The sequence below is a fragment of the Tiliqua scincoides genome, chromosome 3, assembly GCF_035046505.1.
Source record: "Tiliqua scincoides isolate rTilSci1 chromosome 3, rTilSci1.hap2, whole genome shotgun sequence".
Lineage (NCBI taxonomy): Eukaryota > Metazoa > Chordata > Lepidosauria > Squamata > Scincidae > Tiliqua > Tiliqua scincoides.
Window position 1 is genome coordinate 16,580,107 of NC_089823.1, and position 19,550 is coordinate 16,599,656.

The following is a 19,550-nucleotide window of genomic DNA, read 5'->3' on the forward strand; positions in this document are numbered from 1 at the left end:
CCCCAGGATTGCGCCACTCAGGGGGGCTGCAGGGGCTTGGGTGCACTTACCCAAGCTCCTGCAGCCTCCTGGGGGTGCGGGGAGCCCTATGTGATCTTCTGCAGAGCTTTCCGCAGCTTCAGAAGTGAAAGTGGAGCGATCATGCTCCACTTCCACTTTAGTGGAGCACGATTGCTCCACTTTTGCTTTCAAAGCTGCGGCGAGCCCTGCAAAAGGTCATACAGGGCTCCTCGCACCCCCGGGAGGCTGCAGGAGGCTCGAGTAAGTGCACCCAAGCCCCTGCAGCTCCCCTGAGTAGCGTGATCCTGGGGATCGTGCCGCTGCCTCCTCCCTGCCTCCTGGCTGCCCCCACCCCTTAAGGGGGCAGAGGCTAGGGCCCTCAGGCTGGGGCGTCGTGACGGCCCTGTCTGAAAAGCCCTGGGTTAGTCCATTAGCTAGTCTATCAGTCAGCATGCCAGTTCATTGTCCATCCTTCACGCTATCAATTAGTGTACCAGTTCATTAATCCATTAGCTAGTTTGTGAGTCAGTTAACCAGAAAGTCAGTCCAATAAGCTAGCAGCTCTCCTCTCCCTCTTCCACTCTCTCTCCAACTACAACCCACAAACTCTCCCTTCTCACATGCTGCTTATATCCTCCAATGACCTGGCTGCCTCTAGTGGTGGCAGCTATGCAGTGCACTTACTGCTAGTTAGAGCCCTGGAGTTAACCCTAGGTGTCCTGGCTGATCTTGAGCAAGGGGCCACTGCTAGCACCACACTGTCTCCTCAAGAATCTTCTGCGATTCCAGTACAAAAGTAGGCTACCTCAGAATGCCAGATGCAAGGGAGGGCACCAGGATGTAAGTCTCTTGGTGTCTGGTGTGCTCTCGTGAGGCAGCTGGTGGGCCACTGTGAGATACGGGAAGCAACAGGTTGTATAATTATCTCCTATTCCTTTGCCCAATTCCCATTCGCAGTGGATATCATGTAACTGCTTTTCAGAGAGACAGTCAAGGCTGCAGTCCAGTGCACACCTTGCTGGGAGTAAGCCCCTTTGAATACAGTGGAATTTAATTCTGAACAAACACACATAGGGTTGCACTATAATGGGTCCGATGCCACTTTTTTGCCAGTACAACTTGTCATCAGACGAATGAAATGACTCCGTTAACAAGATGTAGTGTTTGGTTTTTCCTTTCTACAAGCAGTTATATCCGAATCAATGGGCGTCAGCTTGGAAAAAATGAATGAAAAATCTGTTTGAGCCTCGGGATATGTTTGATGATGTCTTTAATTTCAAAGGACTCTAAAGGACAAAAAGCAGTTAGACTGCAGTTCAGACTGGATGATATGCTTCCTGTACTCACCCCCACATATCTTAGGGGAGCAAGATTGCGACTTCCTGACCCACCTCATGGCATGCCTGACCGGCTTCCAGAACCCATATGTGTGTGGGGTGGATAATCCATAACCAAAATCCCATTACAGTGCGGGCCTATGCATTTTACATAAATAACTGTACAGCTTATTGCAACGTTATGCCAATATGTGGCTAACCAAAGTGGCATATCTGGTGGGCAAAGTAGAATGGCACAAACTCGCTCTCAGTGTGTATAGGAACAAGATCAGTGACAGTCCCGTCTGATTATGATCTAGCCCAGGGATAAATTCATGTGCTTCTAAATCAGGGCAGTCCAACTTCTTTCAGCCGGGGGGGGGGCACAACCCTGGTGCCTGCCCCCAACTGCATAGACATGGAAGTAATTGGCGGTGTTATGATGACATCACTGATTATTTCTGGGTTCTGAGCCGCCAAAGTCACTCGGCAGGCTCAGGAAGCAGAGGTGGTGGAGCTTTTCAGTCTCCCTGTTGTGCCATTCCAGCTTCTCCTTCTCCAAAGGAGAAGCTGGAACAGCGTGGCAGAGAGATTGAAAAGCCACTGAAGCGGGAGGACACTGTGGGTAGTGGCTGTGCAGGTCTTTCAGGGGCGGACAAAAAGAGCCTCATGGCCTGCATGTGTATTGGATCACCCTGCTCTAAATTGTGGTCTGTTCAGGGGGATAACACAATTCCTCTGCTTAATAGCATAGAGCAGGGGTGTCCACACCCCGGTCCTGGGGCCACTTGCGGCCCTTGAGGCCTCTCAATGCGGCCCTCAGGGAGCCCCCAGACTCCAATGAGCCTCTGGCCCTCTGGAGATTTGTTGGAGCCCACACTGGCAACTGCTCTCAGCTTGAGGGAAACTGTTTGACCTCTCGCGTGAGCTGTGGGATGAGGGCTCCCTCCACTGCTTGTTGTTTCATGTTTGTGATGCAGTAGTGGCAGCACAGGCCAGCCTTGCTTTGTGCAAGGCCTTTTATAGGCCTTGAGCTATTGCAAGACCTTCATTCATTCGTATAAGTAATATATTCATTTATGTAAACTTATGTAAATTTATTCACATTTTAAATTTAAATTAATTCTTCTTTTCCCTGGCCCCCGACACAGTGTCTGAGAGACAATGTGGTCCTCCTGCCAAAAACTTTGGACACCCCTGGCATAGAGCCCAAAGAATACTGAGGAGGGGAAGTACCAAAGCACAGGTACAGACAGGTGCTTCTTCTATTCAGGCATACTTTAATAGCCTGTGTTGCAGCTTCATGGAGACATCACAGCTGATAACTTGAACCTAACAGAAAGATGTGCACACCTGAATAAAGCTTTGAAGAAAGTTTCGTTGAGTTTTGATATAATTTACTTCCAAACAAGATCCTATTCTCCTGACATTCTCAGCATGTCGTAACTGTGACTTTCAGTCAGTCCACAGTAATTGTCTTCTGCAGATAAATACAAACAGCAACAAACAAACAACAACGACCATTTACCCCTGGGCAAGCCAGAATTCTGTAAGCTGGCCACCTGCATTCTCTTGCCAACTGATAGAAAATCATACCGTGCATCAGTGCAAGTGTATGCAGAAATGTATTCTAGAACGGCACTCAGTATCTACCCACTCCTGTGAATACTGAAAAGTGGGTGTGTACATTCTGATGTCGTGTTCATCAGGGTATACATCCAACACTGATGTATTCCTCTGAGCACTCACAGTGCTGTATGGAACAGCAATCTCAGCTGATATGAGTATGCGCTACCAGCATTCACATCAATGCTTGAATGTTAACCTGGTTTGTACCTCTGGCTGCCATATATTCAGAAGGTCTTCACCACAATAGATTCTAGGTATGCCAAGATCACAGCAGGCTGGTTTCCATTTGCATGCTCCTCATTTGATGGCTGACAACATACAGTGATGTGAAAGGCCTGCCAAAGCATGTTATCCATATCAGTTAATGCTCAATATTCTCAGTTTCACGCATTCAACTACAAGAATATAGTAATAATGTGGGGAAATCAAGAGATGCAGATTTATGTGTGAATATTCCATATCAGGGAGGGAGGGCACCAGGATGAAGGAAGGGCACCAGGATGAGGTCTCTTGTTATCCGGTGTGCTCCCTGGGGCATTTGGTGGGGTGCTGTGAGATACAGGAAGCTGGACTAGATGGGCCTATGGCCTGATCCAGTGGGGCTGTTCTTATGTTCTTATCAGGGACATCCATAGAAGACTGAAGATATTTTGCAAGAAAGAAATTATTTCTCCTCCTCCACTCCCAATGCTTCTATCTACCATCTTGTTAGTGAATCACCAAATTCTGAGAATCTTTCAGAAATGTTATAAGACTTTCTTTTAAAATTAAGACTTTGGATGCGAAGAAACCAGCAAAGTATTGAGATTTCATAATGTACATTCACTCTTATACTTCTAAGAGTGCAATCCGAAAGATGCACTCAACCAGCGCAAGATCCTTGCGCCAGCCTGGGAGGGTCGCAAACGTGCCTGGGAGGGTCACAAAGCTGCACTGACGCATGGCAGTACGCCAGCCTGGGGAGGGTGGAGATGAGACATTTTGGGGTGGAGGGAGAGCATGTGGCGGGGGGGCCATGGGCATGGAGTGGCATGGAGTGGCTCCAGGCTGCTCCACTCTACTCAGATCTGCCCCACCTCTTCAGGTGAGGCAAATCTGAGTAGACCCATTGGGGCCACTGCAGCTCTCCCCAGGATAAGGGGAATTTCTTCCCCTTGCCTTGGGTTGAGTATCAGCCAGCCCCAAACTTGTGCTGGATATAGCTCAGGCCCACCAGCCTGTCTGTTCCAGCGCAAGTTAGGATTGTGCTCCCTTTCTTATATATTTAGAAGTATATTTAGAAGTAAGTACTTCTGGGTTGTGGGACTCAACTTGCACACAGGTGGTCATTGATTTGCAGCCTTATTAAATTATAAGTGGATATTTTATTTTGGAAAAGTTTATTATTACCCAAAGACCCCAGCTTTTTAATGCACAACTTTTATTAATGCTGAGATCTTCTTCCTGCAAATAGGTTCTATTATACAGTCTTTGCAGATATTGACTTGGAACATCCACCATGAGAAATAATTCTCTGCTCTTTAAAAATAAAATGTTGCTTTGATACTACAGAGAAGTTCCAACTCTGTAGACAATGTTTGGGATTTGATCCTAACAGTAACCATTCCATCCATAATGAACCTCATTGCTAGCTAGCGGTTTAGTAGCCTTGCCATGATGGCTCTGACAATAAGCTTTCGACAAATGGAAACCAACAGTGACAGCCATTTTATTTTTAAAGACCATTCTTTATTTCCCAGGTGTGATGGGGGAATATGAGCCGAAAATTGAAGTCCATTTTCCATACACAGTTACTGCTGCTAAGGGATCTACTGTTAAGATGGAGTGCTTTGCACTTGGCAAGTAAGTACATATTATTCCATAATTAGACACAATTGGTTATTGAAATATGACATATTTCATGTTGGGTTCTGTTTAGCAGTATTTCATCTTCGTAACAAAAATAATTCCCTGATTGGTCTTTATGCTAAGTTTCAATAAACCAGCTATTGTGTAAATTGCCTGTAAGAGGGCATTTATAAATGCCATTATACTTACGGCCCAAGCCTAATAGTGCAGGCCACTGCTGGAACTAGCATTCCAATGGCAGAACACACTTTACAACTGTCTCACAACCTGGAAGCGAGAAGCAGATGCATCCACTACTGTTCCACCGGCAGTGAGGCTGGATAAGCCCTCACGCTGTGGCACAGAACGGAGCATGCACCAAACCAGGAAGGTTGGTGGGGAGGGTGGAACAGGGCAGGGGGAGGGCAGTAGGGAAGGCAGAATGGAGTGGAACGGGGGAGGGTGGGAGGCGTGTCAGGAATGGGAGGGAATGGCTTCCAACATGGGCAACTTGCACCTGATGCTGGTTGGCAACCTTCAGTCTCGAAAGACTATGGTATAAGCCTACAGCGCCAGGTATTCCCAGGCAGTCTCCCATCCAAGTACTAACCAGGCCTGACCTTGCTTAGCTTCCGAGATTAGACGAGATTGGACCTGTGCAGGGTAACAGTTGATGCTATCCTCTCCGATAACAGCCAGCATGCCCCCTTTTTCTCCCTGGACTTGCACCAGTTAAAGAGCTGATGCAGGTTCAAGGGGACCTATTGGCAGTCAAGAAGCTTGTGAGGAGGTAAGAGAAAATGCTTTCTCTTACCTCTCCCAAGCCTCCCAAACTGTCCCCCCTCCACGATACAGCACAAACCTTTCTGGCACAGCTGCATCAACAAGGGCAGAAGGATAGGATTGGACTGTGGGTCAATAACATAGAGTCTATGTGTTAGGTGAGCCAATCCTTTGTTGAGACAAGAGCTCATGAGATTAGCTGTTAGGATTTCATCAACAGGGAGATGGTGTAGGTCATCCACTCTATCAGACGCATCATGCATTTGATGAAGTGAATCAAAATTCACAAAAACTTATGGAGAAATAGATTCATTAGTTCCTAAGGTGCTACAAGACCCTTCCCCGTTTTCATACACAATGGCATAGAAGAGTATACATGTTTTTCTTCATCTCTGCATGAAAAATGTATATTTGTTTACCTTATGTCAGCTTTGTCAATACTGTTGACTATTTTTAAAGTCATGAATCATATTCTCAGATCAACCCTGTGAAGTGAATGAGGCTGAGAGATAATGACCAGCCCACATTCATCCAGTGAGTTTTATGGTCAAGTGAGGGTTAGAACCCAAATTCGGTATCCAATAAACACACTTAGGGCCCAGTCCTATCCTTTACCCCTCCACCCATCAGCAGCAGACCTTTCATTGATTCAAAGGGACAAATGCCCCAGTCGCGGAGTCTGCACACCTTTAGGACTGCATCGGAAGCCTCACTGACACAGTCAGAAACTGTGCCAGAAGCATAGTTTAAGAGCCTGGGGAAGCTTCAGTAGGCTTTCCCGGTGTGTTCTGGAGTTGTGTGAGGCTTTGTGTACTCCAGGTAAGTGGAGGGGGGCAGCTTTGTGTAGGGGGGCGCCATTATGGACCTTTACCCAAGGGGAGGTCTGCTACTGCCATCCATGTAGCTGCATCAAAAAGGCACATGCTGTATTCAGCGGGGGGGGGGGGGAGGACTTAAGGGCAAAAGGAGGTAAATATAAACCATTTATGCTTACCTCCCTATAAGCCCTGGGGCCACCTATGGGTCTCCTTGTATATACACCACCTCATTTGACAGTGTATGTCCAAGGAAAGGAAAAGAAAGGGGCAAAGAGTTTCAAAAAGGAGGGGATAGGATCTGGTGTGCGCCATTGTTGCTAGATCCACATTCTCCAGCTGCCTCCCCACTCCCTGCTCCTTTCCCTTCTCTACCCAGTTTCGTCCCCAGTTTTTTCTCCCCCCCCATGCATTTGTATCTGTTAAACTTAGCAATACAAGTGCATTTGCCACATGCGTTTGATTCAAACGCTAATCATAAGATGTGTACAGAAATTCTTACTTCCATGAAAGGTGTGGCCTGAGTGAGTGACAACCCATCAGTGTGGTGACAACTTCAAATGTGGTGAAGTTTAGCATCAACTTGCTAAAGAGGAAGGAAAAGGGTAACCATCTAGCCAGTTTACACAAATGCATGCTTCACAGTTGTTCCCAGGTGATGATAGTGAGTTGGCAACGTAAGACTGCTAAATCAATAAATATTTCAGAGCTCTGAATGAGAAAATTGATAAAGCAGTGAGGGTGAAGAGAATCAAATGTGTACATTGATTAGGACATTCTGGAGCTTTTATCTGGATTTATATCCCATCATATTCCATAGGCACGTGGTGGGTATCTACCTATTAGAACATAAATCTACACATTCGAATATAAAATACATTCAAATAGCTGTATTTCTGTCTTATTTCTTGATGACCATGTTCAAAAATTTAAAAAGAACAGAAATGGAGAGGGTGCAGGGAAAGGTTACTTCATAGCAAGGCTTGTGACATGCTGTGAAAAATATCTACATGTTCTAAGGTGACAAGGACTTTCTTTGCAGGATTAAACAAAGTGGCAGGTCAGATGAGGAAAGGCTGCAGCGTATAGGGCTCTTCAGTCTACTCTAGAAGAAAAGTGCCTGAGGGGGACATGATTGAGACATACAAAATTATGCAGGGGATAGATAAAGTGGATAGGGGAAATCTTCTTTTCCCTCTCACACAACACCAGATCCAGGGGACATCCACTGAAATTGAGTGTTGGGAGAGTCAGGACAGATGAAAGAAAATATTTCTTTACTCAGCGTGTGGTTGGTCTGTGGAACTCCTTGCCACAGGATGGCATCTGACCAAGATGCCTTTAAAACGGGATTGGACAAATTTCTGGAGGAAAAGTCTTTCACAGGTTAAGAACATAAGAACATAAGAACAGCCCCACTGGATCAGGCCATAGGCCCATCTAGTCCAGCTTCCTGTATCTCACAGCGGCCCACCAAATGCCCCAGGGAGCACACCAGATAACAAGAGACCTCATCCTGGTGCCCTCCCTTGCATCTGGTATTCTGACATAACCCATTTCTAAAATCAGGAGGTTGCGCATACACATCATGGCTTGTACCCCATAATGGATTTTTCCTCCAGAAACTTGTCCAATCCCCTTTTAAAGGCGTCTAGGCTAGACGCCAGCACCACATCCTGTGGCAAGGAGTTCCACAGACCAACTGCACGGCATGATGTTTACAAGGTTACATGCCACAGGTTACAAGCCATGATGTGTATGTGCAACCTCCTGATTTTAGAAATGGGTTATGTCAGAATGCCAGATGCAAGGGAGGGCACCACAATGCAGGTCTCTTGTTGTCTTTCGTGCTCCTTGAAGCATTTGGTGGGCCACTGTGAGATACAGGAAACTGGACTAGATGGACCTATGGCCTGATCCATTCGGGCTGTTCTCATGTTCTTAAAAGGTCCTAAGCAGACTATGATAGTGATAGCTACTCCTTCCTACTCACCCCATTCTTCTGATTTGAAAGTTGTGTTCCTGGAAACCTAGTGAAATTGACCAGAATTTATGGAGAAAGTTTGCATCCTAGTAGCATGATCCTTGTTGGCCAATTGGGTCTTTTTTGTTCAGTCCAAAATACAATCCAACCTCTATAACTGATTTCTTTCCATGGGGATAAAATGTGAGATTTGGGAGGATGATTGAGTGGGGATGTATTCAAAGTGCAAGGATGAGGGATGGATGTTTCAATGATTTGCTTGGCCTGCAAATAAAATGGGGAATGGCATGGATTTAAAGCAGGGGTCTCTAAACCTTTTGGCCGAAGGGTCGCATCAGATATCTGGCACAATGTTGAGGGCTGGAAAAAAAAAATTTAATAAAAAATTTAAATAAATACATATGGAATGTAAATGAATGAATGGGCTCAAATGTCCAGGATTTCTCCAAACACCAACACAGCTCAAGAAATAAAGCACACACTTAAATGGACCCCCATTCCCTCACCCCACAAGCACAACTCCGGTTGTATTTGGTCAACTGGGTCAGAGGCTCTCAGGGGATCACAGGCTGGCCGCAGGCCAGATAGAGGCTTGCCACAAGCCGCATCTGGCCCCCGAGCCGGGGTTTGGAGACTCCCGATTTAAAGGATGGGTTGCTTTAGGAAGCAGAGACTTCTACATGAATATATCCTGTACAACAGCATTCAGTACAGTTGCTAACATGGTTGACAGCTGAGGTGGAAACAATCTGGCCTGCTCTTGAGCATTTTAACAGCAGCTTGATCTTCAGATTTCAGCAGAGGAAGCTTTCCTTGTCAAGGCAAGAAGCACCATCACCCACTAGTATCTTCAGAGCAAGCTGCTGTTAAAGACATTGGAACAGGATCTAGTAATAAAGTTGGCAACTCTAACTGATAGCCCCAGGGCAACCAGTGAATGAAACCATCAGTCAAGGAGGTGAGGCTGACACTCAAGCAAAGAGGATGATGGTTGAATGTTGTCTCACCAGAACACTGGCAGAGAACATCTTTTTTTTGTGTCCTAACATTCTGTCACACCTATCAGGCCAGGAGAAATAGAAGTTGACAGCACATGCCTTAATTGCCTCCTGCCCAAGTTCACGTTTGGGGTAAACCAGCCAAAGCCCCTATTGTCAGGAAATGGAGAGTTATCTCGTAAGCCAGGCCCACTTCCTAATAATGAAACAGGCAGCTTTTTTTTTTCTCTTTTTTTTTTTTTTTTTTTTTTGCTCCTCTAGTCCTTATCTCTCTTTTCCAGCCATCAATGCACAATCAGGGACCAGTTATAGTGAAACTGCTTTGGACTTGATTCTGTAATAATTAGATGAATGACATTTCAGGCTTCATCTGACACCTGGAGGCTGAGATGGGAGGTAAAAATGCATGCAATTCCTCCTCCTCTTAGGTTTTCAACTCATACTATGCCTTTTTATTTTTTTCTCTGATAGTATTTACAGATGTTTCCATTGTTACCTTCCTCAGAGAAATCATTAGGGAATAGAATTGCTTTATTGTTCAAGGTTTTTAGGAAAATAAATGCCAGTTCTCACAAATGTCCATGCACTATTTGCTGTAGACTTCTATATTTTTGTTTTCTCTATGATTTCGGCTCAAGTTGTCTTGAGCAGCTTCTGTTCCATTGTAATTGTGCAAATGACAAATACTCCGGAGAGACTTTCTGTGGTAGTTACTTGGCAAGGATTCCTTAAAAGAGTCTGGGCTTTTAGTTACAGAGTAATGATTTATTAATAGTGTTTATTTGGGACTGCCAATCACCACAGGTTCCTGGAAGGAAAAACTAAGCTTTGAAGAAAAAGCACCATGTGTAATTGTCAGACCCAGACAATGTGTCTTGGTGGCTCGAGTGATAAGCCTTTCTAAAGAAGGGAAGACTTGCCCATTGTACAAAGACCTGAACTCACAGAAAGGGAGTTTGTTGTTCCCATTTAGTAACACTTTATTGTTTCATATTGACATTTACTTAGGGCACATTCTCTCTCAAAAGCGCTCAAAGTAGTTTACAAAATTAAAACCATTGACAAATGGAGTTGAAGGGGCCACCAAGACCTTCTAGTCAAACCCCCTGCTAGAAGCAGGAAAATCCTTCCTTGATCAGTGTTTCTCAACCAGTGGTACGGGTACTACAAGTGGCACTTGAGGTAGCGTCTGGTGGTACTCCTATGAGTGGCACCATCTCATGATGAGGAGTCCTATCTCCTGGACTCCTGCCACTTGACAGCAAGACCAGGAACATGACACAACAAAGAGCAGTAGGATGCTCAACTTGGCGGGCAGAGCTCCAAGTAACCGGTGATGATGTCATCGTCAGTTATTTCTGGTGCTACTTCTGGTGGTACTTCAAATAAGTGGACTGTGTGATGTGGTACGGTGGAGGACAATGTTGAGAAACACTGTTTTAGACCAACTCCTAAAGGTGCCTGTGAAGTCTCTTCTTGAAAACCTCCAATGAGGGAGAACCCACCACTTCCCTTGGTCATTGATTTTGTTGTCATTCTTACCATTAATAATTTTTTTTCTTATCAAAGAAATGTCAGTATTCACCAACTTTTGAACATTTAGTATAATATAATATAATATCTATCTATCTATCTATCTATCTATCTATCTATCTATCTATCTATCTATCTATCTATCTATCTAAATCCTAAAAAAGTAGATCCTTAATAATTATTAGCATTAGATGATTTCAAAGTTATTTATATATTTTATCTCAGTAATCACAGCCATTTACTTATTATTATAATTATTATTTATTTATTTATTTATTGGATTTGTAATCCGCCTTTCTCCCCGGAGAGCACCCAAAGCGGCTAACAATATTTAAAAGTCATAAAATACAACAACAATAAAATAGATAATAAAACAATCAGCAGCAATAAAACCAGCAGTAAAAACAATTGTTAAAAGCTACCATCATGCCCTCCATCAGGCATCAAAGGCTTTCTGAAATAAAAAAAGTCTTCAGGCCTCACCGGAAGGTTAATAATGAAGGGACTGTTTGCAACTCTGTATTGTATTGGCAACCTTCAGTCTCGAAAGACTATGGTATTGCGCTCTGAAAGGTGGTTCTGGAACAGCGTCTAGTGTGGCTGAAAAGGCCAATCCGGGAGTGACAATCCCTTCCACACCGGGAGCAAGTGCAGTCTGTCCCTGGTCTGTCTCCCTGGCTATGGGCCTTCCTTCTTTGCCTCTTTGCCTCAGACTGTTGGCCAAGTGTCTCTTCAAACTGGGAAAGGCCATGCTGCACAGCCTGCCTCCAAGCGGGCCGCTAAGAGGCCAGGGTTTCCCACTTGTTGAGGTCCACTCCTAAGGCCTTCAGATCCCTCTTGCAGATGTCCTTGTATCGCAGCTGTGGTCTACCTGTAGGGCGCTTTCCTTGCACGAGTTCTTCATAGAGGAGATCCTTTGGGATCTGGCCATCATCCATTCTCACGACATGACCGAGCCAACGCAGGAGTCACTGTTTCAGCAGTGAATACATGCTAGGGATTCCAGCTCGTTCCAGGACTGTGTTGTTAGGAACTTTGTCCTGCCAGGTGATGCCGAGAATGCGTCGGAGGCAGCGCATGTGGAAAGCGTTCAGTTTCCTCTCCTGTTGTGAGCGGAGAGTCCATGACTCGCTCCAATTCCACAGCACAGGTGCCACCACCAAGAAGGCCCTGTTTCTGGCTGCGGTCCCCCTAAGCTCTCTTGATGACGGCACAACCAACAGGGTCCCCCTGATGATAGAAGAGAACGGGCCAGAATATACAGAAGAAGGTGGTCTCTCAAATACACTGTTCCCAAGCTGTTTAGGGCTTTAAAAGTCAAAACCAGCATCTTGAATTGTGCAGCTTGAATTTAAGCAACCTGAATTTAAGACCGACCAATTTGTTTACCCATATTGCAGATAGAAGGCCGAGGCCAAAAAATGTATCAGCTCACCCAGAACTGCCTAATGAGTTTGTGGTTGAGGTGAGTTTGAATGCCTCCTGCTCTTATGGCCCTATCCTATCCTTTGTTAATACCAATGTACTGAAAGTTACATCAGTGCCACAAGGTGCCTGCCGGCACGGCAAACCTTCCACCAGACTTCATCACTCTGCTGCTGGTGCAGGCAGGATCTGGAAAGCCAAATGTTGTGCAACCACATCACAGTGCAGATTGGCCACTGGGCACCAATCGGGGCACAGATTGGGGTGGATCCAGTCAGTGATCGGGGCAGATCAGAGTGGAACGAGATGGGGTAGGTTGCAGTGGAGCCAATAGCCACTGTATCCAAAATCCTCTTCCCTGGGCCAGACATGCCCCCAATCGGCTCCACAGAGCTACACCAGCAAAATGACTGGTATATCTTTGAGGGGTCCCATCATTCTCACCAAGAAAATTTTTCTCCTCTTATCTCTCTTGCCAAGCCTCTTGCCATGGATGGCACAGTGGGTGCATTGACCAGCATGTCATTGGTCCTGCATTAATCATGCCAGCACAGGATAGGATTGGGCTGTGACAATCTAATCCAATGCTTCCCAGTGCCCAGGACTGCAGCGGCACCAAAATGGCTACCACTGCATCCCATGGGGCTGGGAAGCAGTGCTGGGACTACTCAGGGCAAGGAAGCTTATGCTATAGAGTGGGCGCGGATTCAAGGAGATCCATGTCCGGTCTCGCTGGCCAGGAGAGGGGGTTAGGATATGTCAGCAAAACCTGCCCTCATCTCCGTACCACCCCTCTTCCTCCCCCTACCACCCCTTCCCCTACCCTCCCCCCAACCTGAAATGCTTCCCCCTGCTCAGACTTACGACTCCGCCACCCAGTGCTCTCCTGGTGCTGTGAGCACCATTCCCTCATCCTCCGCCTGGCGCTGATTCAGCACTGGCTCGTGGTGAGCCAGCTCCAGTGCCAGACCAGTGCAGACTATCACAGGAGTGGCTTATGGCACATTTGTGACACTGCGCACCAGCGCTGGGCCAGCGTGAGCCTGATTGGATCGGGCTCTGAGTCACTATGCTACACAACTGAGTCAACAACTTAGTCACGCCTTCCACCATTATAAAGGATTCTCAAGTCAACCAGATTTGGCATTATCTTTATACAGGATTCTAGATTTTGGTGGTTGATTGGTTTAAATTGCTGCTGTCATGCTGTTCTTTGCATATTTTCTTGTTTTTCATACCACCTTGTCAAAAATATTCAAGGAACTCAAAACAGATGTGGTGGGAACCATAAAGATAATAACACCTACTATAAAGAAAGCAGAGAAAAGTCAAGAACACCATTAAGAATTCTAGTTGGACTCACTAAATGTATCGAAGAGTTCCCCATATTTTTTCCGTCATGTTTGCTTCTCCCCATCTTTCTTCCTACAAGGTTACATGGTTGGCAACCTTCAGTCTCGAAAGACTATGGTATAAGCCTACAGCACCCGGTATTCCCAGGCGGTCTCCCATCCAAGTACTAACCAGGCCTGACCCTGCTTAGCTTCCAAGAGATCAGACGAAATCGGTCATGTGCACATGTTATCATTAAAAAAAACCCAAAAAGTAATGAGCATTTTCTCTAATACTTCTAGAAATCATGCCCTAGATTATGCAATGCATACATAAAATTTTATCTTTTTTACAATAAAGCTAAAACACTCTATTCTCATTTTCCCCCCAGTCTTTCTACTTTTTGTCTGCCAAAGTCACAAAGGAGAAATAGCCGCATATACGTAGCTACATATATATTCCTCTCAGATATAAAATCCACATGACGGGTGACTTAGACAAGGAAAATAAGAAGATTCATTAAAGCAAGTTACAACTTGCCTTTGAATGGTGATTTGCAATTTGAGAGCAATTTCCTTTGAAATCATTAAAACTTTACAGGCAAAGTATTTTACTCTCCTTGAAAAATTGGCTTATTACCTCATCATCAGACGGGGGGAAAAAGTGAAATTTTGAAAGAGACTTGTTAATGGCCTAGGCAATGACATTAAAAAAAAATCTTTAAGCATTTCTCCAGCTGTAATTGATAGCAGTAAAACTGATGCAGCATACAATTAAAACAAGATAAAAGTCTGGTTAAATCTATTGAAAGTTTGCGATGCCAAATTGCATGGAAACTTTTGCAACTCTTGAAAGAGATGCAAAAGAAGAAAAAAAATTCTTTTTATCTGAAACGTAGGGGGCCAGATGGGACAATACTAGTTCTTTATCCAGCCCCTAAGCCTGGAGGGTATCAAAAACACTTCCTAACAACAGATACAAAAACAGTTACCATGTTTTCATATGTGGAAATTTTTTTTAGGCATGTAGGATGAAGACCCAGAGCAGCAGACTTTACACACAGATAGAATGGATATGTCTCTGAGTCAGAGGTCCTATTCCTTTAAGCACAATGTGAAAGCATGCTGAGCCCCCACTAGTATTGGGGGGGTTTGTTGCACCCTTGAAGAAGAGGTACAGAATGGTTTGTAAGGAGACTGTTAAGCAGCTGACTACCTTGTCAAAGACTTGACTTCCTCTGCATGGGAGTCTTCACAGTCTCCAGTGTCTGCTTACCATCATAGACAATAAGTATCTCAATAGTTAGCAAGAGATGGGTAAATCTAGTCTTCAGACTAGCGGTGTTCCTGGTTAACACTTGCCCCTCCTCCGAATAGAAGTGAATCTTGGCAGGGGTAGTCAGACCCCAGGTACATAAGGGAGTCAGTTGAGCTCCAGACATGACAGGAACAAGTTTTCTGCTTCAACCTACTCAAGATCTTGTAGTTCCAGCCTGAACCTATCTGCTGCCGGCTTGAATGCACTACCATTAGGCATCTCTTCTAAGGTGCCATGAACTCCCACTTGCAGTCAGAAGGGGAATCAGGCTCTGAGATAGCTGCTGCTAGGTTTGGTAACTCTGGCTCAGGGGACTCCTTGTTGACAGGATTGAGATGCTGTGGCCCTTTCTAGTCAGGTTAACTCCTCCTATGTGTCGGGATTGCCCGTCAATTGATGTGATGTGGTGTGTCTGGATTGCCTGACAAGAGCAGGGTCATGATATTTCCACCCATTCATTCAGATGTACACTCAATGATACCTACAGGGCTTCCAATAGGAATTTTATTAGGGAGTATTTGGGCTCCTTCCCAAAGGGGGAGTGGTGAAATAGGGCAGGGGGACGTGATGGGGTGGGCAACAGCATGGGGTGTGGGGAGGGGCATAGGGAAGGTGGCAGCAACCAGAAGTCTTTGGCACCTGTCCCGTCCAATTGTTCCAACTCCCTTCTAATGCCCACTTTTTGGGCTAATTAACACGTCTTTATCTCTACAAACAACAGCTGTGGTGTGCAAAGGAATGAACACACAACTCGTTATCTATAGCAGTTAACCAAATTTATTGCTACAAACACTGACACTCCCTGCAAGTCTTCTTGTTCAGAGGCTTTCCTCCCCAAAACTCCACTTAACTCAGTGGGTAAAGGCCTGAAGCCTCCAGTCCAAGTCCAATCCAGTCTCCAAAGCACAGTCCAGTCTTCCCAGTCCAGTCTTCTGCAGCAGAGTCCACAGTCAGGGAATTAGAGGACAGGTCCTCTCGTGGATTGAGAACTGGTTGGAGGCCAGGAAGCAGAGAGTGGGTGTCAATGGGCAATTTTCACAATGGAGAGAGGTGAAAAGCGGTGTGCCCCAAGGATCTGTCCTGGGACCGGTGCTTTTCAACCTCTTCATAAATGACCTGGAGACAGGGTTGAGCAGTGAAGTGGCTAAGTTTGCAGACGACACCAAACTTTTCCGAGTGGTGAAGACCAGAAGTGATTGTGAGGAGCACCAGAAGGATCTCTCCAGACTGGCAGAATGGGCAGCAAAATGGCAGATGCGCTTCAATGTCAGTAAGTGTAAAGTCATGCACATTGGGGCAAAAAATCAAAACTTTAGATATAGGCTGATGGGTTCTGAGCTGTCTGTGACAGATCAGCAGAGAGATCTTGGGGTGGTGGTGGACAGGTCGATGAAAGTGTCGACCCAATGTGCGGCGGCAGTGAAGAAGGCCAATTCTATGCTTGGGATCATTAGGAAGGGTATTGAGAACAAAACGGCTAGTATTGTAATGCCGTTGTACAAATTTATGGTAAGGCCACACCTGGAGTACTGTGTCCAGTTCTGGTCGCCGCATCTCAAAAAAGACATAGTGGAAATGGAAAAGGTGCAAAAGAGAGCGACTAAGATGATTACGGGGCTGGGGCACCTTCCTTATGAGGAAAGGCTACAGCGTTTGGGCCTCTTCAACCTAGAAAAGAGACGCTTGAGGGGGGACATGATTGAGACATACAAAATTATGCAGGGAATGGACAGAGTGGATAGGGAGATGCTCTTTACACTCTCACATAATAACCAGGGGACATCCACTAAAATTGAGTGTTGGGCGGGTTAGGACAGACAAAAGAAAATATTTCTTTACTCAGCGTGTGGTCGGTCTGTGGAACTCCTTGCCACAGGATGTGGTGCTGATGTCTAGCCTAGACGCCTTTAAAAGGGGATTGGACGAGTTTCTGGAGGAAAAATCCATTATGGGGTACAAGCCATGATGTGTATGTGCAACCTCCTGATTTTAGAAATGGGTTAAGTCAGAATGCCAGGTGTAGGGGAGGGCACCAGGATGAGGTCTCTTGTTATCTGGTGTGCTCCCTGGGGCATTTGGTGGGCCGCTGTGAGATACAGGAAGCTGGACTAGATGGGCCTATGGCCTCCTTCTGAAGCTGCCTTTTATCCTTGGATGTCCCATTATCCAAAATGCAGCTCACTTGTGAGCTACCTTGTTAGCCCCTTGTTAAGTCCAAATTAGGCTCAGGTGAGCCATCTCTTCAGTCCATGTCCATTCAAAGTCCCATCAAGGTCAAATGAAGCTCAGGTGTCCATCCAGGTCTCCATTGGCCTTGATTGATTACAGCTGTGGAGCCAACCCTGCCCTTCTCAGTGCTGTCAAACAGCTGTCAAAACATGGAATCGCTGTCAACACCACATCATCCGCCTGATGATATTCTGATCTTCCATTACAGCACCCTGGTTTACCGGGCTTACCAATGTGGAGCCCACGTCTACCATGTGGTGTGCTGGCAGCTAGATACAGTTATACAGAAAACCAAACACACTGCAAACTCTCTCTAAAATCCTTTAAATATAGAAAATCATTGCAGAAAATTAGCATTAAGGTTCACACTAGAAGGGAAAGTGTCCTGTGTACACCAAAACTTACTTCTACAGCAGCTGTAGACCCACAGCTGTGTCCCTGAGCTCCCATACACTCCTTCACGGTAAGCGGATCCACAAACCAAAGAGCTACTGTAGCAGGCCAGTTTCCTCCCAGATTTGACACTGTGTTGAGGAGTGTCATGTATGCATACTTTGGCCAGGCACATATAGCTTGCAGCAACAGGCACCACTGTGCGCCTGTGGCATCGTACCCAGCATCCCTTGCAGGCAGTGAGTCTGTGCAGGATTAGAAAATGTAAGATCGCAGGAAATTTCTGGGGCCCTCCATTGGCTCCTGGGCCCTCTTTTTAAGCCTGGGCCCAAGTACAAATTACCCCCTGGCCTACACCTCAACTCTCATGGACCCTGGACGCCTGTATTTAATTGCGCATTTGGATGTACGTTTGAATTAAGAGTGTTTCTGAAATTCACTTCACCTGCTTCTCTCCCTAGATTTTAGAATTCTAAATTAAGTTTCCATTTCTGTGGTGGAATGGATGCACGAGGAATTATTGCCACTGTGTGTTTAAATTGTTTAATTTCTGAATTTTGTACAGAGTACTGTACATGCTCAGTTTGCTGCACTTTCAGTTGAATTCATTCAGTACCTTTCCCTCCCACTGCATGATCAATGCACACTTGTTCATTGATAAAACACAGCAAAAAAAGGAATCTTGGTATGACTGTATGTGTACTAGTTGCTGTTCACATGGTAGAAAGAAAGCACACAATGGTCATGAAAAGAGGCCTGAGGAGGGGAGGGGGGCAAAATCCCTGGGGCATGGGCTTCTGGGAGTCCAGGCCATGACAAAACAAACTGTGCAGTACAAAACAAATTTATTACAAAATTTATTACTTCAATCTCAACCTGCCCATGGCTGCATTTCCTCTATAGCTTTAATCCACTTGCAAAGCACTTCTATTACCCCAATTTATTTGGAACACTATAGTTTGTTAAGGGTAGCTCTAACACAGGGGTGGCAAACATAAGGCCCATGGGCTGAATGTGGCCCCAGAAGCAATTTATCTGACCATATAAATTTATCTGACCCTGGGCTCTCCCAGCATGATAATTGAGCTCTCTCATTTCTTGAAATTATGAACAAGATTTGCACATTTACTCTTCTGTCATTTGTAGCTAATGAGTTTCTATGTGAGAACAAGGTACTTATTTCTAGCCATCATCTGCTTAAAGATATCACTTCCTACTTAATGATGTCATTCCTGTTTAATGATGTCACTTTTGGCCCATTGCAGATGTAGTGAATGCTATTCAGTCCACTATATGAAATGAGTTTGAAGCCGCTGCTCTCCCTTCAGTTTCCCTAACAAACTACAGTGTCCGTCCCCCCCCCCTCGCCAGAATGCTTTGGGGGAAGAGAAGTGCATTAAAAGTAGATTAAAGCTGTAATGGAAAGGTCTTCTCCACAAGCACCAACATGTACTGAATTACTATAATTCAAACTTGGGAAAGTGAGACCGACACCTTCAGACCAGAACTACTAGTTCCCTCCAGTAAGTCACCCAGTTCAGTTCACAGAATTCCCAGATCCCAATAGTCAGCTCCAACCTTCTTCTAGTTTGATGTGTCTCTAGAACACATGGCACTGGATCAAGTCTGCATGTGTTTTGGCATTGTTTGAAGGTGAAATTAACAGTATGGAGTGTAAATATAAGTCAGGAGTACAGAAGAGGAAAGTAAAAAGGGCTGGGGGACAGGAAAGTTTATTTCACCTGGGTTTTGTTTCCAAATCATCACAAAATAAGGCAATAATGAATGGCAATAAGGAAGATAGTGAAAGACAGCCCTTGGATGCACGTGCATTATTAGGAGAAGAAGAAGCAAGTGAGGTGGACTTGGATGAGGTAGAACGCATTTCTCAAAAGAAGGATTCAGAGGGTGGTGGGGATGAGAGAAGGCCTCTCACACAGGCTCGTATGGAAGAATGCAGTCTTTCAGA

General features: G+C 45.3%; 1 protein-coding gene across 1 annotated transcript in view; it reads left to right on the forward strand.

Annotated features, from left to right (window-relative positions):
* Positions 1-19,550, forward strand: part of CNTN5 (contactin 5) — a 278,579-nt gene that overhangs the window by 100,124 nt on the left and 158,905 nt on the right. Inside the window, exon 5 of the mRNA XM_066618972.1 lies at positions 4,685-4,787. Coding sequence (XP_066475069.1) covers positions 4,685-4,787 — 103 coding nt within the window. The remainder of the gene's footprint in view (positions 1-4,684; positions 4,788-19,550) is intronic.